General features: G+C 39.3%; 1 protein-coding gene across 1 annotated transcript in view; it reads left to right on the top strand.

Annotated features, from left to right (window-relative positions):
• CHM (CHM Rab escort protein) overlaps positions 1-21202 on the top strand; it is a 144152-nt gene extending 122950 nt beyond the window's left edge. Inside the window, exons 13-15 of the mRNA XM_045847467.1 lie at positions 9601-9699; positions 15893-16050; positions 17731-21202. Coding sequence (XP_045703423.1) covers positions 9601-9699; positions 15893-16050; positions 17731-17922 — 449 coding nt within the window. The 3' untranslated portion in view covers positions 17923-21202. The remainder of the gene's footprint in view (positions 1-9600; positions 9700-15892; positions 16051-17730) is intronic.
• Positions 21203-25369: the final 4167 nt, after the last annotated feature.

Below are 25369 nucleotides of genomic sequence, written 5' to 3'. Positions count from 1 at the left end.
TGCTTTAATCTGCATCTCTGGGATGGCTAGTGATACTGAGCATCCTTTCATATGTCTCTGGGCCTTTTGCATGTCCTCCGTGGAGAAGTGTCTGTTCCAGGTCCTTTGCCTGCTTTTTAATTGAACTGTTTGTCATCCTGGTTTGGAGTCCTGTGAGTTCTTTATATATTTTGGAGATGAGAATACCATATGATCTCACCTATGAGTAGAACCTAATCAGCAAAACAGACATCTCAGAAAACTAGAAACAGAGACATGGAAATAAAGAACACAGTGACAGTGACCAGAGGGGAGGAGGGAGGGGGACAAAGGGGGAAAAGAAGGGGAAGAGTCAAGGAACTTGGGTAAAGGGCACGTGGACAAAGACAATGGGAGGGGGGGGAGGATTGAATGTGGAAGATGGGGGAGGGGAGGGCGGGAGACAGTAATGGGAGGAAAATGAGCACAGCTGTAATGGAACAACAATGAATAGAAAAAAACAAAAAGTCCTAGAAAAGTTATAATAAAGCTAATTCTTGATTATAATATATAACAAGATTTAAAAAGTACATTGAGATAGAAACTGACATTTATGTCATTGGCTTGCTTTCATTACTTAAATACAGTTTGGCTACTTTTTTTTCCTTCCTCCTTTTCTTATACTTTGTGCTTGTTCACAGACTTTTTGGAGTCATTTGTAACCCGGACGTTAAAAGCCCTTAATGCGCCCGCCCTAATTGAGAGCCATTAATGTGACAGCCAGTCAGGTGTTGTGCTGCCTTTGGTAATTAACTTCCCTGTCTTCTGAAACACAGCTAGTCTGATCATATCACAGAAGGCTTTAAACAACCCTTCCCATTCTCTCGATTTTAGTTTTTCTGTTTCAAGTTAGTGGGGGGAAAAAAAGAATATGCAATGTGTTTATTTTCTGTACCCTAACCTGTTCTCTGCTCATTTATTTTCTTCTTTGGAAACTTACAGTGCTACACAATCATTCTCGTGCCTAACTATTTGAACTTCTAAGTCTCTTTTAAGTTTTGTATTTTCCCCTTTATTTGCAATGAAGTGTATCCTTAACACAACAGGATTTTTATATTTACCTAATGATTGCATCACAGAAAAATTTCATAATTTCTGTGGTCAAGCACCAGAAACTGAAAATGCTGAATATTTAGGGTGTAAGAACCCACCTTTGGAGAGAGGAGCATATAGAATTTGAATTACTCATATTTGAAAAACTTTCAGAATTTGTCTCCTATTATGATTTTGGACAGATATTTTTACTATTCTATCCGAATGTTCTTTTTTCTATATGTCAATTAGCTGTGCTGTAGATTTTTCATATGTATACTCATATTTATACTTACCATAGTGTTGAGCTGTTAATAATCATCCTTGTGGTCATGGTTTTTAGAAATCAAAAAATTAAGTATAGTATTTAGGAAGAATACATTCTAAATACTGTTTAAGTTTGGCATTTTTTAATGATGAAGTCGTTTTTATGGAGACTTATTTTCCCTTCAAACAATTACTTAAGTAGACAGATGCATCTAGACTTTGGTCCCATTGCATGAATGGCAGGCAGGTAATCAGGACTGCCCGCTGAGTGGAACCAGATCCCTTCACTTGCCCTAAGAACTGAGCTTGTAATGATGAAATCCGGGACTCATTGTTCTTCCTGTTGGAAAAACCACTCGGAGATAAATGTTGGCAACCACTGTAACGAATGCAGTTATACCTGAATAAATCAAACGTAGTCAAAATATATGCCATTGAGATTTTGTGTCTGTACCCGTTCCTTACAGGTAATGCAATGAAATTTATAGAGAGTAAATGATGTGAAATTTGGTGATTTATAATTTAGTTGTTTAACAACGCAGTGCATTTTAAAGATATACTTATTCATGAGCAAATTAGCTTGCTCTTAGACATACTCATTGCAAAATTAGGACTTTTAGAAAAAGATGGGAATGCTTTAGTAAAAATTGAAGTCTTTTTATTTTTAGATGAGATCGGGTGCATTCAAGGTGGTATGGCAGTAGATGTGAAGTCTTTTTATTTTTAAATACTGGGTTAAATCTAGTGAAGTCTAGTGTTCACTAGCATTGCAATCTATATATGTAAAGATCAACATATTCCTTTTACAGATGTTACTGATTTCAAAGGTATTTTATACCGCTGAAGTTTGAGAAATGACAGATCTAAATTTTCATAGGTACTCTGCTCTTATCTAATGGAGATTTGATGTTACTTTCCAAGCACGCAACGAGCATGCACTTGTTGACTGATTCTGATACTCAGTTGATCTTTATCTCTGTTCAGTATCTCCTGCTCCAATTCTTCCATTCTTTTTTAAACTAAATGTAGTGGGTGACGTTGGTTCACATGGTCATGTAGGTATCAAAGCGCACATTTGTATGACACATGGTCTGTATGTTACACTGTGTGCCCACCGCCCAAAGTCAATTCATCTTCCGTCACCATAGACTTCACCCCGTTTACCCTGGACTGCCCCCGCCCCCTTCCCTTTGGTCCCCACCACACTGCTGTCTGTGTCTGCGAGTTTGGTTTTTCTGGTCTGTTCATTTGTTACCTTCATGTTTATATCCCGCATATCAGTGAAATCATATGGCTCTTAGCTTCTTCTGTCTGACTTACCTCTCTTAGCAAAATATCCTCAAGGTCCATCCATGTCACAAATGGCAGTATTTCATCCTTTCTTGTGGCTGAGCAGTATTCCACTACATACATGTACCGCATCTGCTTTATGCATCGTCTCTCAGAGGACACTTCAGTTGTCTCCATGTCTCGGCCACCGTGAATAATGCTGCAGTGAACCCTGGGGCGCATGTATCTTTGTAACTAAATGTTTTCAAGTTGTTCGGGTAGATACCCAGAAGAGGGATTGCTGGCTCATGTGCTAACTATTCTTAGTTTTTTGAGGAAATGGAAATGCCCAGCAGAAAACCTCCCACAAAATAAAAATGCAGGACCAGATGACTTCACTAGTGAATTCATCCATTCTTGAGTCAGCACCAGCTTTTACTTTCTTCCCACTGAGAACAGGGTGGAAAAGTGTGACCTTTTACAGTGTAGTGCAGGGTAGACCAGTCCTACAGTACTGTATGTGAAATCGCTTTCCGCTGCTGTGTTGCATTCAGTGAAGCATATCAAATTCATTTTCAGTCTTTGTTAAAGAAAACCTTATGTTAAGGGTTTAGGCATCACGTAATAAGATAGAATCTATAATTGAATATTTTCACTTTTTCAACAATTTTTAATTTTCCTTTTTACAAATCACACACTTTAGAGTTTTTATTTTCATGCTATGCTATGCAAATGCTGCACTGTAGCCTTAAAATTAAGTATGTGGCCAAGAATGTCCTTATGATATTAAAATACTGTAAGTTCTCTTTCACTTTTTAGTCTCTTTAATGACTGTTCATGTATGTCGTGTTGCCTTAGATTTGGCTTGATTTGTTTTTTTAAAGATTTTATTTATTTATTTTTAGAGAGAGGGGAAGAGAGGGGAGCAACATCAGTATGTGGTTGCCTCTTGAGCGCCCCCTACTGGGGACCTGACCTGCAACCCAGGCGTGTGCCCTCACTGGGAATTGAACCGGTGACCCTTTGGTTCGCAGGCTGGTGCTCAATCCACTGAGCCACAGCAGCAGATTGGGCTTGATTTAGAATTTGTAACTCCATGAGTATGTAACTGAAGTTTACCTTTCTAAGACATGGGGTTGATATATACGAAAGGTACTTACAAGGCAACTAGTTGACTTAACAAGATGCATCCTAAGTATGCCTCGTTGTGTGGTAGTTGACAATCTCAGCCCTTTTACGTACTAGCTGCCTGATCTTAGGCAAGGCACTTACTCTCTCTGTCTCACTGTCCCTGTCTGTAACATATAACGTAGGGATAATGATAGTACCTACCTGAGGATTATTACTGGGATCAAATTCATGTGAACAGTGTTTAGCATTTGCTGATACCCAATCAATGCTAGTGTCACTTTAAAAGAATCACCAGTTCAAGATAACTCTGGGAGCCATAGAGCTGTATTCCAGAACATGGGTGGGTTCCCTTTGGAGACATGTCATGCTGAACTGAGCCAGTGATTTATTTCAGAATAATTTCTTTGAAATCTTTGTTTTACCTTGAAAGTCATGTGGATTGTCCACCCCACTCAATTATATATTTGGGTTTCTTTAATTATTTTATTGTTGTTCAATTACAGTTGTCTGCATTTACCTCCCACCACTCCCCCCACTCCAGCCAAACCCACCTCCCTCTCTCCCTGCCACCCCCTGCCTTGGTTTTGTCCATGATTTTTAAGATAAAACAAAGATTTCAAAGAAGTTATGAACTTGCAGTCTATGTTGACTTTGCCCGTTAGGGGATTTTGATGGAAGACTTTGACAAACACTGGATAATTCAAAGCTTTTCAAGAGAGGGCTAAATAGGAGCACTTTTTTTTTTTTTTTGCAAGAAGTCAGATAAGAAGCTGACTTCTTTTTTTTTTAAGATTTTATTTATTTATTTTTAGAGAGGGAAGAGAGAGAGTGGGGAGAGGAAGACAGAGAGAGAGAGACATCAATGTGCGGTTGCTAAGGGTTATGGCCTGCGACCCAGGCATGTGCCCTGACTGGGAATCGAACCTGCGACACTTTGCTTTGCAGCCCGCACTCAATCCCCTGAGCTACGCCAGCTAGGGCTTAAATAGGAGCTCTTAAAGCTAGGAGGAAAATGACTGATCTGAGTGTCACTGGGTCAGGACTGTCAGCGAAAGGACCGTTAGTAAACTACAGCAGGACCAGAATCCAGGAGGGTGTGGCAAGAATGCAGAATGCAGAAGATTCTGCAGCGTTCACTTATGCCCCAATGAGATGTAGTCGATGAGGTTCAGAGGGAAACGGCTGAGGAGTGTACTTGGCTCCTTGTCTGGCTGGAGTGACTGCTGGGTAGAGGCGCATGAGGAAACGAGCAATATCATACATTTTTTTGACAATGGGAACGGGTACAACTTCTGTGGAAGGCTATTTGCAATGTCGACAAAATAAAATGCACATCCTTTTGACTAAAAAAAAAAAAAAAGAATAATTTCCTGCTCCAAAAACAGATTTCTCACCTGCAAACAGACCAGGAATGCCTAGCAGAAATGCCTTCTAAGAAAACTGGAAATACCATTTGTTCAAAATAAAACTGTTTTAGATGATTTGTTGAATGAGTTCTTAATTATAGTACAATTGAGGCTTAATTGGGAGAGGCTTGAAAGCCAGTTGGAAATACCCCTTAGCATGTAAACACCGGTGAGTGATACATCATTTATTTAGCACCCATAGTATACTGTAGTCTTGCCAGATGCATTCTTCAGGTAGCTGAAATGTATTCTTTGGGGGCTAAATTTTTTAGTTTTTTTTAAAAATAATTCTCTTTCTAGCATGTCTCACAGACTTCCTTGTCATTGTGTACTGAGCGTATGGAGCATATTTTAACCTTTTCTTACAGCTGACAGATACAGTGAGCATTAGTTATCATATACCATTGTCATCCCGTGATGCCCTTGCGCTGAGGCCTATGGAGGCGTTTAGGCCTATCTGCTCTATGCTAAATGACCCCATACCACTGTGCTTTGATCATTTCTTGCATCTACATTTTATATGTCGTCTTCCAGCTGTTCTCATGCAGCTGTCAGAATGTTCTTTCTTGACAACACTTTTCACTGGACTCCCTCCCCGCCGCATTTGCTGTTTCTTATCTGCAGAGGGCCAGAAAACAAGGTAGCCAAACTTGATGAAATTGCATGCCATACGATCAGACCCAAGTTCTGAGCTTGTGGTTGTGGTAGCCTATGGGCGTTTATAACATCTGCTTTAAGTGCTGAAATGCCTTTTTTAGGGGCTGTCTGGGGCGCACCTCCTAGCTCGTGGTTGTACGTGAAAGACGTCAGTGTGGGTTAAGCTGGTATTTTGGTACACCAATAGGAAATGATTGTTAGCCATTTGTGCGAGGCTTTCCCAAGCAACCCTAAGTTAGCCTAGTTATTTTTCTTTTTCAAAATAGTAAGGTTATACTTTTAAATCCTAAATCATTTGAAGTTTCCCTCTGCTCAGGTTATGTGACTCAAGTTATGGAGGTTTTTAAATATTTGAAATTTATTTATTGTGTTTTCCAAAAATGAAGTCATTGGTTTCACTCACACAGTTCGTCTTTCAGAACATACCTGATATCTCTTTTCTATTTATATTTTCGTCTGTCCTAAATGAATCTAATATAGGATTTCTTTTCTTTTAAAATCATTTGTAAATGAGCAAAACATTATCTCTCCAGTCCTTCTATTTCACATTTAGTTCACGCACTTTATAGTATTTTCTCATATTCTAGACAGTTTGAAATCTTTTCTATAAATAATAATTTATCAGTAACAGCTGTTTTATTCTGGGATTTGATGTTATAGGATATTATTCATGATATCATTATATATTCCTGAATATATAATGTGAGTATATATACACATATGTATAAAAGAATGAATAATCAAGAATTTTATGTATGTACTGGTTTATATAATGTTTTCTGCTTTTATGACCCTATAAAGAAAATGTTATTTACTTTTCATAAAAATGACTTTAGATAATGATCTAAAACAATCATTGGTGCCTGTTCTCTTGTATTTGTTTTTTTCGAAAATGTGACGATATAAATTATTTTTATTAGTAGTTTCATGATGCACAGATTTGATTTTACAAGTAAAGCTATTATTACCCATGATCTCTAGTTGACATTCAAAGGTGTTTTTCATTACATTCTGTTGAGCAAGCACAAGCTGCCTCTGGAGTTACTCTGGAATTTTTTCATGGGTGGATTCAGAAACCCACTCGTGTACCCACATGTCATCAAACTCAGTTCCTCTCTTGGCACCGTAAAGAAAATGTGTTTCTATCTTACTGACACAGTCTTGTATTCTTACGTGGACCACATTACGTAAGTCACATTCGGCCTTTATACCTATAGGAAATACAAGTTATGAGCGACATTGATCTCTATATATATCCATTTTGCATTCCTAGTTAGGTTGTACAACAATACGCATTTGCCGACTAGCCCGTATGTAAAGTTTCTTTAAATGCATTTAGAACAATTTATGGCTGCTTGCATGGAGTGAGTGGCCGCTGAGTGCGATAATCTCAGAAGCTTGAGGAACAGATTCCCTACTGTCCTCGGCAAGTGTTTACTTGGATTTGTGATGCCACAGGCTTTTGGTTTCCAATTCGTCTTCATTGAGAAAATCATGGCCGATGATTAAGAAGTTAGAATAATACGACTCCAGAGGCAGGAAGAGGTCTGGTAGATGAGCTCACTCCACCGCTTCCATTGAATCATAAGGATGCTGAGGCCAGAGAGACAGACCAACTCGGCAAGTACAGACAGAGAGCCGGCCATACCGGATCTGCGTCACCATCCGCTACTGTGTCATTCTGCTGCTATACATTACACGGGTCATTTGGGTCCCTTTGGAATGTGCTCGTTGTTGTACAAATTCTGAGTAGAAATCCCACTTCTCTTGTGTTTAAAAGTAACCAACTTGCCCTGATGCTGTGGCTCAGTGGATTTAGTGCTGGCTTGCGAACCAGAGGGTCGCCGGTTCAATTCCCAGTCGGGGCACGTGCCTGGGTTATGGGCCAGGTCCCCAGTAGGGGGCGTGTGAGATGCAGCCACACATTGATGTTTCTCTCCCTCTCTTTCTCCCTTCCCCTCTCTCTAAAAATAAGTAAAATCTTTTTTTGTTTTAAAAAGAAATGCTATAAAAATCTTTTAAGTACCTGATGGGTCTGTGACTCACTACTAGAAATGCTTGCTAGCACTCCTCCAACTGCACTCTGCCGTACTGTAGGAAACAGAAAGGACACATGGCCTGCAACCCAGGCCATTATTATAGATTCCTCAATTCCAAAACATAACTAGTCATAGTTCCCTCAAAATTGTCCTTCCCCTTCTCTCTCCCCTGTATCTTTTTTAAAGATTTTATTTATTTATTTTTAGAGAGGGAAGGGAGGGAGAAAGAGAAACATCAATGTGTGGTTGCTGGGGGCCGTGGCCTGCAACCCAAGCATGTGCCCTGACTGGGAATCGAACCTGCGACACTTTGGTTAACAGCCCGCACTCAATCCACTGAGCTATGCCAGCCAGAGCTCTATACTTATTTATATTACTGTTTATCTTCTTTTTCCCTAGTCTGCATTAATTGAATAGGAAAGAACTGGGACACTGAGAACTTTGACATGATCGTTGGTGTTTTATGAAACCGTGAGATGAGGAGACAGCACAGTTTCTCTTGAGTGTTGTATCAGACATTTCTGTCTTTGCAGTTCTGTATTCAGCATCTGGAGAGTTTCAGCTCTCTCTCACCAAAGTTATCTAGCACTTGAAAACTTTAATTTAATTAGGAATCACGTTGTTGTGCAAGTTATTATGCCTTTTGAATTAACTAGTACCGTCCCACCATTGGATTTCAGCACACATGGTTATTAAGAGTCCCTCCATTTATGCTTAGATATATATAGAATGGTTTAATGTGGAATGAGTTTTAAGAACAAGTTTTCTATTTTGATGTTGGTGCTCATGATAGACTTTGAAATACCTTCCTGGGGTTGTAAAAACAAGTCTAGCAGTGTGAAATAAACTTTTACAAAAAAAGCGGGTGCATTTTTGTAATGGTGTTTTGGGGGAAGGAATTTCTCAGTATATACGGTTCTCGGATATATTCTTTCTGCCATAATTCCATGCCTCCCAAGCCCTTTCTGGGACCGTAAGAATTTCAGCCCTTTAGGGATCTCCTTAGTCCTTTGTTTCAGTACATAGAACTTTTCCTCCTCCCTTTACCTGTGTGTGTACACCTTTAGGAATTCTAAACGCATTAGGCTACAGTACTCACTTCTGTGAAGGGCTATTTTTGGTACATGATATTCCCTAACCCAAATATTCTCTGAGGTCCAAGACCCATGATTTTATAAATGCAAAAGGAAGTGATTTGGAATTCCTGAAAATACTGTAGACTCTTTTACCTTGGGCCATTTTATGGACTTTCAAGTATATATATTATTCAGACTAAGCCAACAGTGTTCCCCAAAAAAGTTTCTCAGAGAACCCTATAATGAATAGATGATTTGTTGGTAACTTATCAGTAAAGTTTGTATCAATGGTTTCTTCTGTCTGATGGATGTGAAGTGTTCTGTACATAAATAAATACTTTCAGTCCTTTTTACACAGTTATTTTCCTCAGCAATCCTTTATCACCACTTTTTGGGAACAGTACAAGGATTAGTTCAGTTCTTTGCATGAATATATGCTTTCCTAAGCTTTTTTACTGTGTTGGTTTTTACAACACGAACCACCAATTGCTACTTCTTGGGCCTTCGTGTGTTCTATCATGGTTGTTAGTTAACCTATGTTTTAGCTGTTGAGTTAACAAGGACAACATATTGTTACGGTTTTTCTAGATTATAAACCCTGAAGTCAGGAGCCGTGCCTTGCTCCCCAGCTTAGTGCCTTGAATCTGAGTACACAGTGAAATTCTCGAGAAGCAGGAACTCAAACTATTATTTTTTTTAAAACAGATCTGGTTCATTTGACTTGTGCATCTTCTAAAACAGCAAGAGAAGATTTGGAACCAGTTGTGCAGAAATTGTTTACTCCAGATACGGAAACGGACATCGGTAAGAACAATGATCATAAGCAATATTCATGATGACCGATAACGTAACCACTGCACTCCTTTTAAGTATCCTGTGAAGGTTATGCAGTCTGAACTGAAATGTGAAGTGTTCAGCAGTGATGCTTACATGTTTTCCTAGGATGAAGGAGCACGCTCTTTTCCTAAAAATGGGAAAATATTCCCTCTATAATGGTAAAGGAAAATTGACATCACACACAATGTATATAAGTGCAAAGGTTGTACATTTATATGTGTACCTATCCATGCGCACAGAAAAAAAGACTGCCAGGAAATCTCAATTTGGGCAAGAATACAGAATTTTTTTTTCATTTTTTACTTTTCTTTCTTTTGTACATGTTGTTTAAAGAGTATCTATTTCTTTACCAGAAAATATGGTCCTCGTTTATGAAAAAAAAAAAAAAACATTGGTTCAACTGAGAGAAGGTGAAAATGTTAATTGACAAATGTAGTAGGTGCTTCCTAATTGCTGTCCTTTAAATATAACATGTTAGTGACCTGATAAATATTTAGGTCTCAGAAGAGTTACACCACTCTGCTACTTGTTCATGGTGGGAAAATGCTCTTAACCACAGATTTTTACACTTACCTCCCTGCATCATAGGATAGCTCTTGTAGTTGTGAATGGAGCAGATTGTAGTGTATTCTGTGTATACGTGATTAAAACACAGCCTGTCAGACACTCGTTTATATGAAGTGAGCATGATTTTCATGTCCACTGGAATTATAGCGAGTTTCTTCAATAACTCATATATCTTCATTTTCTTTGGATGTTACTTTTGTTCAGAACTCCTACATATTATTTCCTTTTAGTCCGTCTTGTTTATGTCTTCTTTGGCAGAGATAGTGTGTCGATGGTCATTTATATTTCCATAAGAAAACAAAGTGCTCGTCTCTGGAGCTAATAGCAATATAAATCAGTAACTGCTTTTTGAGCTGCCTGAATAGAATTCTACAATCTAAAACTTCAGTTCACTTTAGTTTGGAATTTAATTGGTTTTGTATTTGTCCTTTCTTCATTGGGAAATCTCATATAAATGTTTAGATTATTGTTAAACATTTGATTGCAAAGTTATGGTACGTGATAATATTCCTAAGCCTAATTTGGGGCCATAATTTTATCCTTGGTTTTAATTAGTTTGCTTACAAAAGCTCTGACTCCCTTCTTTGTTTCTGAAATTTTTAATACTTTTTGTTTATTTTTAATGTGGGGTAGTTACAGATAATACACTTAATTTGACTCCTGTATCATTGTTCTTCACCTTTTAAATGCTTTTCATTTCCTTTTTTAAAAAATCAAGTCAGAGAAGTTGCATGTTCATTCCTCAGCATCCTCTAGGCATTTTCGATTTTTAAACATTAATCTTAATGTTGAAAGTGATCCCATTTGAAGTGATGTATTGTTTAGGGCCTGAGCGAAATTCTGCGGTGAGAACTGCGAGCTCAGAGGGGTCCTCAGGTGCACCGAGGCACTGAAAAGCTACTTTTCACTGACACATAGGCCTTTTTATCATCGGGATGAGGTAGTGGTCATATTTTAATTAAAATGTCAGAACAAATACTGTTGGAGTTATTGAAAATGAATCACCAGATAAAGTGAGCACTGGGCCATGGCAGGTCAGAGAGACAAAGTCACCTGGAGAAGAGAACTCAATTCATTTTCCTGCCTGAACAGGGAAGAAGGAACTTCAGAGCAGCAGGAACTTTTACCGCATTGCAGCACATTCCTCTCCGCAGCAAAAGCCCCTCTGTTACAGATCGATGGCTTTTATCGTTATGTTTTGATCGTTTGACAATGATATCAAACCTTATGCTTTAGGGCACTGTAAGTATTTTGTTGTAAAATGTGTGCCCAAGGAATAGCTTTGTTTGAGCTTTTTTTTTTCTTTTTATTTGAGGTCTCTGTTCTGTGTGGCACTGTACTTCATAAGCCTTTGCGACAGTCAGCCTATTCACCGGACAAGGAAGTTTATTTCTTGTAAAAGATGATCTTCTTGCCCTGGCCGGGTGGCTCAATAGGTTGGGGCACCATCCCGTATACCAAAAGGCTGTGGGTTTGATTCCTGGTCAGGGCACATAAGCCAGATTGTGGGTTCGATCCCCGGTTAGGGTGTGTACAAGCGGCATCTAGTCAATGTTTCTCTTCTTTTTTTCTTCTCGTCTTTTCTCTCTTTTTTTTCTTTCTCTCTCTCATTGATTTTACTCTCTCTCTCACAAGTCAGGAAACATATCCTCAGGTTAGGATTTAAAAAAGATAATGTGAGGGGGTGGAGGGACTGAGCTCAGAGGAAAAAGGACTCGTGGACCTGGACAGCAGTGTGGGGATTGCTGGGGAGAGGGAGTATAAGGGGGCTAAATGGTAATGGAAAAAAATACAATACAGATTAAATTTAGAAAACTTTAAAAAGATAATATTTTCTTCTCAAATATGACAGTTCTTTGCCATTGCGTCTGAGAAATTCCAGTTGGGTTGCGGAGATTTTCCCTCTATTACCTCTCTTGTTTACTTTTTCACGTTTGAAGTATCAGCCGGAGCTGTTGGCATGTGCTCTGTCTTAAGAAGTAGTTCCACTAATACTTCCAAGAGCCCCTACCGCCAAGGCTTCTTTAAGAACATCACAGCCCTCGAAACCCTTCCCTACTTCCTAGTCCAAAGGAATTCCAAATGGTTGATGTTTAACGAACCTGATTCTGCAGGTGAGGAAATTAGTGGTTGCTCACGATTCCAATATGCATTCAATCTTTTTTTTTTTAATATGTTCTTAAACTTTTAACGCTTTAGATTCTTCTGATTCTTTTTTTTTTTAGATTTTATTTTTTTTTAAAGAGGGAATGGAGGGAGACAGAGAGAGAGAGAAACATCAATGTGCGGTTGGTGGGGGCCGTGGCCTGCAACCCAGGCATGTGTCCTGGCTGGGAATCGAACCTGCGACACTTTGGTTTGCAGCCCGCGCTCAATCCACTGAGCTACGCCAGCCAGGGCATTGAATCTTTTTTAAACTTTTTGATTGTATTGTTTTCCATTACCATTTATCACCGTTCTTCAGAATATCCTTCAAAGCACTCAGTGAGCAGTATGTGACCTGTCCTAAGTGGTCTTTAATTTTACCCAGGAAATCGGTACTTTTCATGTGACCTGAAGCAATCGTCTCATTGCTACTGGATTTTGAAATGCCTGCAGTGTGGTATCATCCGATAGAAATTCCCCATATAGGTGTTCTTTTTCATTAAAGTTACCGCAGTCACATTGGTTGATAAGGTCACACGGGTTTGAAGTGGGCGTTTCTGTGATACGTGGTCTGTGGATTGCACTGTGTGCCCAGCACCCACAGTCAGATCCTCTTCCGTCACCGTAGATTTGACCCCGTTTACCCTGGATTGCCCCCACCCCTCTCCCTCTGGTCCCCACCACACTGCTGTCTGTGTCTGCGAGTTTCAGCGTTCTATCCCACATGAGTGACGTCATGTGGTTCTTAGCCTTTTCTGTCTGACCGATTTCACTTGGTGTAATATCATCAAGGTCCGTCCATGTTGCTGCAAATGGCAGTGTATCTCCATTTCTCGTGGCTGAGTGCTATTCTTCTCTGTGCAGTCCTCTGTGGAAGCCCCATCGTCGTGCTGTTGGTAGCTGGAAAGGGTGTTAAGCAGTTGTTGGACTGAAAAGTCAAATCCCTCATCTTAATTCCTTTTTGTATTTGTTGCGTCTAGACTCAGCCAAGGTTGCGACAGTCTCCTTCTTTCGGTCCCATCCTACTCTGCTGTCCTACTGAAACACTTTCCTCTGCCTAAGCACGGCAGGCGTCCGTGGACCATTTGCTGCTTTTATTTGCTGCTTTTATTTGCTGATTTCCACCTGTCTCCCTTGTTTGTCCTGTACTTAACCACAGTTTAATTCTCCCAAGCTCCTTTTCTAGATTACCTCTTACCATCTAGTCCTTCACCCCGTTTAAATGAATAAAATGAGCTGTTTTACAGATAACCAATTCTACTTCTGCCCAATTGATTATATTTCTAGCCAACCTCCCCAACTTTAATGTTTTGTGACAATTGTGTACTTCCCTTCCTATGCATTATTTTTCCAGCCATATCACTGCCTTCCAGCTGACCTCAATGAAAGATGAAGCAATTATATATCTCTTGGAGGGTTTTAAGGTCAAAGCCTGATAACTCCCTTGTATCTAGAGCATTTATCTTCAGCCTCTGTCAACTTTTCATCTCCCTCATGGTCTCTCTTCAAAGCTTCAAACTATATGAAATTTCTTTCCTATAACTTATTGCATTATTCATTTTCCCCAACTTGTATTTAGTGAAAGCCCTCCACTGACCTGGAATTTTCATGAAATGCACGCTCTGCGTGCACGGCCGGAAACACGCTGGGCAGTAATAAAGGCCATCTAGGCTCCAGCCCACTATTAGCAGCGCTCCTGGAGACTCGTGTCAGAACTCACAGGCAGCAGGTTTAATTATCTTCCTGTAAGATTTAATGAAACTCAACTTGCCAGTCAACGCACTAAGGGCCATATGGTTTGAGCTGTGAAGTATGAGTCCCTTGCGTTCCTTTATTTTGTCAATAAATGAGTTTTGCCACCTAATTTGTGCTTACCTGAAGTTAGTGGTACATTGTACTCACAGATCTTAGTAGTAGAAAGGGGTATCTTAAGGGATCACTTTTTACATTCAGAGTTTCTTCACGCTATCACACTAATAATTACGGATTTTTCAGGATGAACTGGCAAAATAACATATGTGGTATTCTTGTAGTCGAGATATTTTCTGTTAAATACCAGACAATCCTATTCATCCTGAATTGGGGACTGGGGCATTCTTGTTAAGTGAATACCATAATTAGCTGAGAATTTCTCTACATTGATTACCAATGTAACAGTAAGAGTTAATCAACTAGGTAATTATACTTTTAGAATTTTCTTTATGATTCTTAAGGTTCCTCATGGTGTTGGGTCATCTTCACACACATCCATTGTTATCTTTATAGACAATTTGAATATTTTGTTCAGATTCAGACTAAAGAAAATTATGTACTCTATAAATATTTTACCAGTGATATTTTTGTTTTCAACCACAGCGAATTTAATTATAACTTGTGTAAGGAAGAGAGACAGAAAAGTAACTAGTAAGGTAGCAAGAAGTAGGCTTTTGGTATTGAGGTGAATAAGGTTGGGCCTTTCAATAAGCACATTATGCTTTGATTGTACCTGAAGATAGGATTAAAATCCATTCAGCAGTTTTTCATTGAGCATCTCTTGTGTGCTAGGGCCCTCTAGGAGGCAACATGAAAAAGCAGGTGAAGGACCAAGTGCATTTCATCTGTGTGTCTGCTGTGCCTCGCCCAATCTCACACACATACATGCTCACTGTTCAGTGCGAGACTGCGCTAAAACAAGTTGCAGGTTCCAACCTTATCTCTGCTATTTGTTTGTCAGTTCCCATTAATTTTGTAATCCAGTAGGGACAGAGAGTTGGCGAGTTAGAACATCAAAGTTTGAATCCTGTATGTGCTATTTTGAATGCCAGCCTTATTGAGAGAGCATTCACATATCATATAAGTCACTCAGTTGAAGAGCAAAATGCAGGGTTTTTAAATATATGTATGGAATTATTCAAACGTGACCACAGTCCATTTTACCATACTTCCATCATCCCCAAAAGAAACTCATGCCCATGAGCAGTCAGCCCCACCGTGTCTTCCCATCCCTAGGTACCCACTAGTCTGCTTTCTGTCGCTGTGGGTTTCTCGGAATCCTGTTACACTCTCCACTTACTCTATGACTTTTGAAGTCGGTTTGTCCACATGAAACCTAACAGACCTTCTTCAGAGGTATCATTTAAAGATGAATGTAATCATAAGCTCTTGGATGCTGGTGAGGAGAAATACTAGAAATCCAAGGGAATACAAATGGAGTTCAATCTCAGTAATGTACTAATCATCCAATGAATGTTAAAAATCTAACTTATCTCAGGTTGAAAAGCCGTCGCCTGAAATGGCACGCACATGTATTAATTAGAGTATCTGGATGCAGATTTACTAATTGTTTATATACAAAGCTGTGATTTCCTACGATATATAGTCATGGCTTTGTTCATAATTGGCTACATATTCTGGTAATTGACAACCATATTGTGCTTTAGAAGTAAGTCAAATTTATGTCTATGTTTAGAAAATGAAGTTGAAAAGCCAAGACTTCTGTGGGCCCTTTACTTCAATATGAGAGATTCTTCAGACGTCAGCAGGGACTCTTATAATGACTTACCGTCCAACGTGTACGTCTGCTCTGGCCCAGACTGTGGCTTGGGAAATGACAACGCAGTCAAACAGGTAAGGCTGCTGGTGTTAAGAACTCCGTGTGATAGGCAAAGTGAAATGTTTTCTTTCTCCTCTGGGAGGCAAGGAAAAAAGACTAGAAAAGCATCTCATTTAATACCATCTCTGCAGTTTGCCCTTCAACTTTTTTCTATGCACAACAAAGCTACTTTAAATGACTTTAAATTATAATATGAGATCTTTTTACCTTCTGGAATATAATGAACTACAAGAGATCATTTCTGAGTTCCATGGAGGCAGTGAGAATAGAAAATGTTACAAAGACAGCCCTGGCTGGCATAGCTCAGTGGATTGAGTGCGGGCTGCGAACCAAAGCGTCGCAGGTTCGATTCCCAGTCAGGGCACATGCCTGGGTTGCAGGCCATGACCCCCAGCAACCGCACACTGATGTTTCTCTCTCTCTCTTTCTCCCTCCCCTCTCTGAAAATAAATAAATAAAATCTTAAAAAAAAGAAAATGTTACAAAGACACATTCAGAAAAATGGATTTGTAATGCCAGTATTCTGAATAAACATTGTTTTGAATATCAACTGTTGGTCTATCAACATATTAGTTTGAAAGACACAAACTTTTTGTCTTTGTTAATGTGAAGCGGTCCAGGGCAGGCTGACACAAACTGCCAGCAGGGAACTATGATTCCATTAAGCTGATGATTCATGGGAATATACCAATACACTTCTCTGCACTTGACAGGACCCAGAGAGCAGAAAATCTCTCTTTGGAAACATGAGTCTAAGCTTTTCAAAGGCAGTTGGCACATCCGTCAGTTGAATGAGGAAGTGGCTGCCTTACCATTGTTCTAAGACCGAAGAAGGAAGTTTCATTCCCATTGGTGACAGGGATCTTTTTCTTTTTAAAGATTTTATTTATGATTAGAGAGAGAGGCAGGGAAGGAGAAAGAGAGGAAGAGAAACATCCATGTGTGGTTGCCTCTCACGCGCCCCCTACTGGGGACCTGGTCTGCAACCCAGGAATGTGCCCTGACTGGGAATCGAACCAGCGACCCTTTGGTTCACAGGCCGGCACTCAGTCCACTGAGCCACACCAGCCAGGGCAGTCTCTGCTGTTTTATAGAAAAGGATAGCAAGGTTCAGAAGTTGAGTTAGCATTCCCCAAATCACAGGACCACGCAGTGGCAGAGCCAGTATCCACGCCTAGCTAGCTATTCAGTACCCATGACCTTCACCACTGTGCTATACTCCCTAAAGTCCAGGGGGGGGCAAAGTGTACCAAAAAAGAAAATAGTTGAGGAAACAATGAAACATTTTCTTCATTTGAACAATGACTTGCTAAAATTATTATATGCTAAATTAGACTATCTGGGTGTCAGAAATAGGCTCTAGTTGGAAATTATATAAAGAATATGAAGGGAAATTATATTTGGACTGGCACATACAATGACTGTCTTAAATTCTCAACTATCTGAACACTTGATAAAGAATCTGATCAAGTATGTTACTCTGGAAGGGTGCACCGGAATGCATGCATAGAATTGGAGGAAGCAAAGTCATGGAATTCTGAAAGCAGATTTTAGATGGCCATGTATATACTGGGTAAAGTTGCATAACCTAAATAGATGGGGTGTAATCCATCTGTTTTTTAAACGATACCAAAAAGGCACATACATTTTAAACTGCTGTCCAGAAACTGTCGTCTCGTCTCTTCCCTGGCCAGGCTCAGGCCCTCTTTCAGCAGATCTGCCCCGGTGAAGACTTCTGTCCACCCCCTCCAAATCCTGAAGACATTATTCTGGACGGAGACAGTTTACAGCCAGGGCCTTCAGAATCCGCCGTCATAGCTGAGGCCAGTTCAGAGGCTCCCAAGGACACCGCAGAGCTGGGAAAGCCGGAAGAGCTCTCTGAATAGCAGATACGCATGGCAGCAAACCGTATATCCCAGAGTCTTCTCGATCTACAAACTGAAAAATCTTAGAAAGCAGCAGTGGGTTGTCATGCAGAACTACCCAGAGAACCAGGTCATACAAATCCAAAATCCAAAAGAGGACACTTCAAGAACACACAATACTTGTAAAGCACATTGACTCACCTGCTGTAAGGTACCAGACCTGTGGAGTTACCAAGACAGGAATTACAAATGCATTGATTCCCAGGAATGTAGCTTTGGAGACTACAGCATTGTTAATCTGTGCTCTTGGGCCAGCTTTTGCTTTGCCACTTTGAGTCTTTGTTTGAAAGCCACTTATTTCCTCTCATCATTTTTCTTTAAGGGTGTGAGCATCATGATAGAAACGATAAAAGCCTATGTCAATGTCATTGAGAAAAACTAAAGTGCTGTTCTTTCCCGGGTATAATGCAGTTTTTTGCCCAAAGTGTTGAGGGGAAAATAAGGGTGCGCATTATACAAGAGCAGTACCTGAAATACCTTGTATCTGTTCTTGTGTTTTGCAGTTATGTTACATGAAATCTATAGTACCATAAATGCTAACCTTCCTTTATAATATGTAAAAAAAGTATCTAAATATAAATAAAGAAAAAATCGAATTAAAAATTTAAATGAAAGATGTTTTTTCCTGAAAGTTTGGGCCAAAAACGTGGGTGTGCATTATACACGGCAAAATATGGTATTGCGATCCGGCGGGGACCTGTATTTGGAATAGAGGTTTGGTTTTCTTGAGAAGTATTAAAATGCTAATACTAAAGTAGATGTTTTTAACAAAGAAATCGTGAAGCCATTACTTAGTGTTTTTTAATGGTAGCACTAATTTTTATATGTGAATCATGTCCACACTGAGAAAGCTCAACACCGAAGAAATGGAAGGAAAGATTTGGATAGGCCCGTTGGGTTTTGGCAATTCTGTAAGAAACTATCCTAATTGTCTGTGGACTCCATTTCGTGTGAGCTACTGATGATGTTAGGCAAATCCCTTAACTTTTGAGCCTTGGTGTCTCCATATGGAAAGTTGAAATAGTAATCCTCTACCTATCCTGTAAGAAAGATTTTAAATATAAATGCAGTACCATCTTCAGAATGGTTTTTCGGGGGGAAAAAGTTGTTTCTAAATGTTCCCATCAACTTGAAGGTGACTCTCAAAAATCTTAGGCAGCAAACAATTATTGACAGCAAATAATTGTTGTCAACTTCTACAACACCGTACATCACGATGTTTTTATTGCACTAAGACACTTATAGTCTTATAGACCAGTAAATATAGTAACATGTGAAATTCTGCTTTTGAATCTTAATAAGGAACACACTTCATAAGGATAATTTTTATATTTCTCTTCCAGTAGGTAAACCTGAAACCACCCAGGACTCTGAATAGAGTGGAACAATTGGTAAATTCTAGAACGCCCTTAACATAAAATGTCAGGGTGGTGGTGCCCAGGAAGCAAATCTAATGACAGTGACTATTGATTTTTTTCCAGATGCCAAGCTCTGATGGCTTACTTTTTTGAGCAATAGTTTGGATCGAACAACTTATTTCAATATATAAAAACATCAAAAGTTTCTTGGTGTGCAGTCTGCCCGGTCGTGCCGAGCACAGACCCATGACTGCAGTGCACAGCCCATGGGTCTCGCGGCCTTCAGCTGCAGGAGCTCTGACCTCTCCCGATTTCCAGGAACATCTCAAACAAAGTCAGCTCGGTCAGGTCCCAGACTCACACTAAATGGAAAGAGCCAAGGAATGTATCTCTGGCTTCACCTTTCCAGCCTCCTACAGATAGAGGTGAATCCAGGTGCCAGGAGGACCTTTGCTGCTCCTCAGGCTACCCCTCCTAATTCTTCCACCCTCTATGCAGCCCGTCCCCTCTCTCTTTAGTCCCTTCTTCCTCTCTTCCGTATTTTGCAATACTATTCAAATCAGGGACAGAAGAATCACACAATAATCTACTTCGTTATATGGATTTGGATCTTTCTGAAGTCAAATCATGTTTTCCCGAATCCCTGAATCCTCAGGACCAGCAATATATAGGGTTCCAGTGTATGAAAGTGTTGAGTTGGAATACAATTGCACTAAGCTGCACTAATGAAGATACTGTACTTTGTCCTAGTCTTAGAGTTAAGGTCTCTTGAATAGAGCATGCACATTTATATAAACAGCCAAGCACAGTAGGCCAAGGATAGTCTGGTTTCATCCATTATTCGGCATCAGGATCTCTCTTCCAGGTTATTAGGTCCTGTTGAAATGTTTTAAAATCTCCTAAATGTGATTAGTGATGATTAAGATACTACACGACTGTTAAAAACATTGTGTTAGAGAAAGTTAGATATTTCCTGTTGCCTCAAGATATAAGTTATTTTAAGAGCTTTCTTTTCAGTTATCTTAATGACTGCAAATAAATATTTGTTCATTGTTTAACTCAAAAAAAACTTTTCCTTTTGTTGTAAAACTGTAAGCCTGAAGTCACATGAATAAAATTCATATGTTGTACATGGTGCGTAAATTTCAGTAACTAATATAATGTTTTAAAAATTGCTATTATCAAAGAATTCTGATTTCATGTGTTTCAAGTGTTTCATTATGCATGCTTCTCATTAATCAAAATTGATAATACCATTCAGTTTAGTGATCAATATGAAACCAATTACTAATCCTGTTGCTACTGTATTTTTGTCGCGTTGGTATGTATGCCTGCCCAGAAAAACAAATATATAAACGTATATAATAAACGTATATATTTTTCTATAGGAAAACTGACTTTTGGTCTTCCCCATCTCCTGTGGTATTTAGTTCCTGTAGTAAAATCACAGGGTTAATGATTAGCTTTAGAATGGCAGCCCTTTGTCTAAAATAATGGCTGTGCTAATGATTAACTTCGACCACAGCCGTAGTTCCTTAGAAGGAACTTGAGAAGTTCCTCAAGACCCAAAGACCTCAAAATACTTTGTTGAAATTGGATTGCTGAATAGTAGTGATCCTTGAAAGCAGGAATGAAATCATTTTCTTCCAAACAAGTTATTTACCACTATTGGTATTCAATCATTCATCTCTCTACTCTTGGTTAGTTGTCTTATATGCATTTGAAAAAGCATGAATATATGATTATTCATAATTTGCATACTGTAACAGTAAGTTTGTAAAGGAAATAAAAGTGTTTTCAATGCCTTTCGGGCGTGGTATCCTATTTTTTTATATTAAAGATTTGTATATATGCCAAGAAATTAAAGACTGTCTTGGAAATGATTTATTTGTTGACATCATTTTATTATTTAAACACTTAATTGCCCAGCTGCGCACTCTATTTTGTTTCTAGGCATTTGTCAACCGTGTCTGGTTTGCGAGAAAGGAAATCGACTGATGCATGGGTGTGGTTTACCCAGTGAACTGTTCTAGATGCCAGTATCAGACCTCATTCTGTTTAAAATCACTGCTGTGAGCCATGGGCTCTGACTTCACAGTACATTGATTGCCTACAAACTGTTCTTACATTTCACTTGGTGTACCAGCGTCTGAAATGGTTTCCACACTTACTTGGTGAATGACGACCCTGTTTTGCGTGCATCCCCAGCAGCCTGCGTGCAACAGACAAGACTGACGACTTTCTTTTCACGCAGAAGTCATTCATTCAACTCTGATTTGTTCTTGAACCAAATAATTACAGAAAGCAGAGTGACATCTTCCCTCAATTCCAAGTAGTTTCTAAAGCTGCTCAGGACACATTAAAAAATGACAGGACTGTTTGCAAACTGGCAGTTTATCTAGGAGATTATTAATACATCAAGTTTAACAAAGATAAGGTTAATTGGATTTTCAAACAAGTAGCTTTATTATCCTTCAAGCACTTTGGAGCTCACACAGTATTCACAGATTTTTTGAATTTTTTTTTAAAACAAGTGCTTTGATAATGTTGGAGTTCTCTGTTTTAATAGTGACTTTTTAAAAATGCCACTGAAATGGTTTAACACGTAGCGGCCCGGGTCACATTTTGTCACTTCTCTTCCCATTAATACAGTCTAGCTCCAGGGCTGCAATGAGTTGCCATTCCCATATAAGTTGCCACGTCTGCTCTTTCTGGTGATGATGACCCTTAGGGCCATTTGACAGGTAATCATCCGAAGTTGAATCCTACAAGACTATAGGGTCTTTGGCCTATCACGGCACGGGGATTTATGCTGGTAGCTCCTATTAATGTGAATAGGACCTGCATGTGTAAATCCTCCGATCGGTGAGACAGTTGACCCCTAAAAGAAATATTCTTTAGAGATGGACACTTGCTGAACAAGCGGCATTAGTGAAATGTTCTATTTAGAATTATCATGTATGGGTGGGGGGAAGAAAATAAGACTGGACTAGTTCAGCTGAGGATTTGTTCGTAGAGATTGAAAAGATGAAATTCTAGCTCCCAATTTTGTAATGTCATTTCTAATATATATTAAATACTATTCTTCTTTTTCATCTTATTAAAATAGCATTTTTTTTTTTGCCCTGACTGGTGTGGCTCAGTGGATTCAGTGCGGCCCTGTGAATCAAAGGGTTGCTGGTTCAAATCCCAGTCAGGGCACATGCCTGGGTTGCAGGCCAAGTCCCCAGTAGGAAGTGTGCAAGAGGCAACCACACATTGATGTTTTTTCTCTTTTTCTCCTTCCCTTCCCCTCTCTCTAAAAATAAATATTTTTAAAAATAGCATTTCTTTTATTTTTAAGACTGAAATTATTTTGCCCACAATTCAATGCAAATCACCTTTTAATGTGTAGTACTACCCTAAGCATTCTGGAAATATTGAACATTTGGGAGCTATGTAATGACGCCCACTGTCCTAGCAATAAAGAAAATGCAGACCAAACCAGGAGAGAGATTTTTTTGCTCATCAAGTTGAAAGAATCAAAGACCTCACACAGTTCTAATTGCCATCAGCTGCCCCATCGTTTCCTCAATGTCATCAATGGTCTGAAATCTCTTCCCTTTCAAAGGTGATTTTAGTTTTGGGAAAAGCCAGAAGCCACAGAGTGCCAAATCTGGGCTGTAAGGGGGCTGAGTCACCTGGGTGGTTTGATGTTTCACCCTAAGTCTGCACAAGACATGACGCACTAGTGGGTGCATTGTTGTGATGAAGCTGCCAACCACCATTTACCCATAGCTGCAGCCTTCTGAATCATCCAAATAGTTTTCCCAGAGAAATGTTCAAGCTTAACGCAAAATTGGATGCTGATTCGTTGGTCTACTCAGTCATTTTGAACTCGACGTGGCTGCTAGGTTACAACGCTGTTCTGCAGTGTTCTCATTCTATTAACAATGGGTGGGCTTTTTCCAGACAGAAAATTATATATATATAAAATCTTTTATGAACTATTACTTGGTTATAAAAAAGAATGAAAGCTTACCATTTGTGACAGCATGGACAGACCTAGAGGGTATTATGCTACGTGAAATCAGGGAAGGACAAATACTATGTGATCTCACCTAAATGTGGAATCTAAAGAACAAAAATGAACAAAACAGACAGAGAAGTTGACAGAGAGGAGGGGGGTTGAGGGGTCTGGGTAAAAATGTGAAGGGATTAAGAAGTATAAAATTGATAAATCTCAAAATAGTCACATGATGTGAAGTCCAGCATAAAGAACATAGTCAATAATGCTGTAATAACCGCACAGTGCCAGGCTGGTATTTGACATATCAGGGCCACCACTTTGTACTATGATTTTCTAACCACTGTGCTGCACACCTGAAACTAATACAACATAATAATTGAACATAACTTGATCTTTGTTTCTAATAATGTGTTTCCATGTTGTTTGGTCTTTGAGTTTCTGACTGGCTGACCCATACCATAAGAGCTCGGTAGCTAGGGGAGGCCAGCCATGCTTTCCACAAAGTGGTCAGAGGAGCGAAGTCACTTCCCCAAGAAAAAAGCAGTGATGAGACACAGAATTGCCAAGTGAACCTAGAAGTGGTTTCTGCGAGCTTTCTAACTCCAGGATCCAGTTTTTCCTGAAGCCCAGTATCATTCTTGATATTATAATGCGATTCCGTTTGATGTTCAGGAAACATGTTGATTTCTGATACTTGCAAACAAAGTTTTACCTAAGTGAACAAGTTTGGGAAGTTTCTTTTATAGAACTCTGAAAACTGCCTCTGTCTTTATATATATTTGTGTGTGTGTGTGTGTGTGTGTGTGTGTGTGTGTGTGTGAATGCATTTCCATATTGTGCGGGCTCAGATTTTTACTGATTGGGAAATGCCGCAAGATGTTCCGGTCCAAAGTTCCATACAGAACGGCGAGTAGAACTGGGGAGAACGTTAGCATAGAATTATGTCAGTGATTTCCAGCATACCATTGTCAAAATATTCTGAGGAAAACCATAGGAAAGCTATTGTTGTTGCAATGGCAGTTAATTATAGCATAATGAAACCTGGTGTCTTTGGTAAGTATGATCTGAAATTGTCCATTTTGATTTGGATTTGTCTGAGAAATGTGTTTGCTAAATAATGCTCTGGAACAGACTCTTAAAATGCTTAGTGAAGTTTAAATATTGTCTAAGGTTTTGCAGAAAGCCACCTTTGTTTTGTATGGGAACTATCCGCATAATATTTAAATATTTCAGGTAGTTCTACAGATAGATAAGTGTACAAAGCTTAAGTTCTACCCTGAGTTCTATACCCTAAGTAGATTAGAATTCTGAAGTCAGAAATGGGCTCTGTACCAAGAGTGGTTTCCTTTGGCTGGGCTGATGCAATAGCAACAGAAAGATTTAACTTAACACCGCTCTCTAGTCATCTTTATTATGACGGGAAAACATTGTCTACAGGAAGTACCATTTGTTTTCTAAATCTGGAGTTGAAAATTTGGGACACAGGTAAGCTGACTCTTAAACATTTGTCCTTTAGATACTTTGAAAATAATTTTTGACCGCTGTATTTGAGATGCTAATCCACTTTCACACATATCCTGTTTTAAAAGAACTCTCTATCGGAAGATCTAGATTTATAAAGCATGACATTTTGGAGGCTGGCTCGTTGCTTTACCAAACAATGCGGGATCTTTTAAGAAGGAGTTCCTAGGATTTCCCAGGTGGTACATACATACTGCTGCATGCAGTATTAACGTCTAGGCAGAGAGAGATTGGTAGGATAGCAACAGTCTAGTTTCCCCACAATCTTGTCCAAAAGATTCTATCATGCATAGATTTGTCCCCTTTTCTGACATATCTACAAGTAAGCTGCAAAACCATGGCATTCACAGCATGATTGGGGCCTCATAAATAAGCAAATGTTGATTTTTTTAAGTAAAATCAGGGAAGACTGGCTGTGTAAACCTCCCTCAGACATGGAAAAGGCCAAAGACATGGGATGAAGGCTGACTGTATCACAGTGGAACAAACATGAATAGCACATGATGGTATGGAATCCTGC

This window comes from Phyllostomus hastatus, unplaced genomic scaffold, assembly GCF_019186645.2.
Source record: "Phyllostomus hastatus isolate PE091 unplaced genomic scaffold, TTU_PhHast_1.1 phas_contig_551, whole genome shotgun sequence".
In the NCBI taxonomy this organism is placed as follows: domain Eukaryota; kingdom Metazoa; phylum Chordata; class Mammalia; order Chiroptera; family Phyllostomidae; genus Phyllostomus; species Phyllostomus hastatus.
This window is presented reverse-complemented; position numbering and strand designations above follow the sequence as displayed.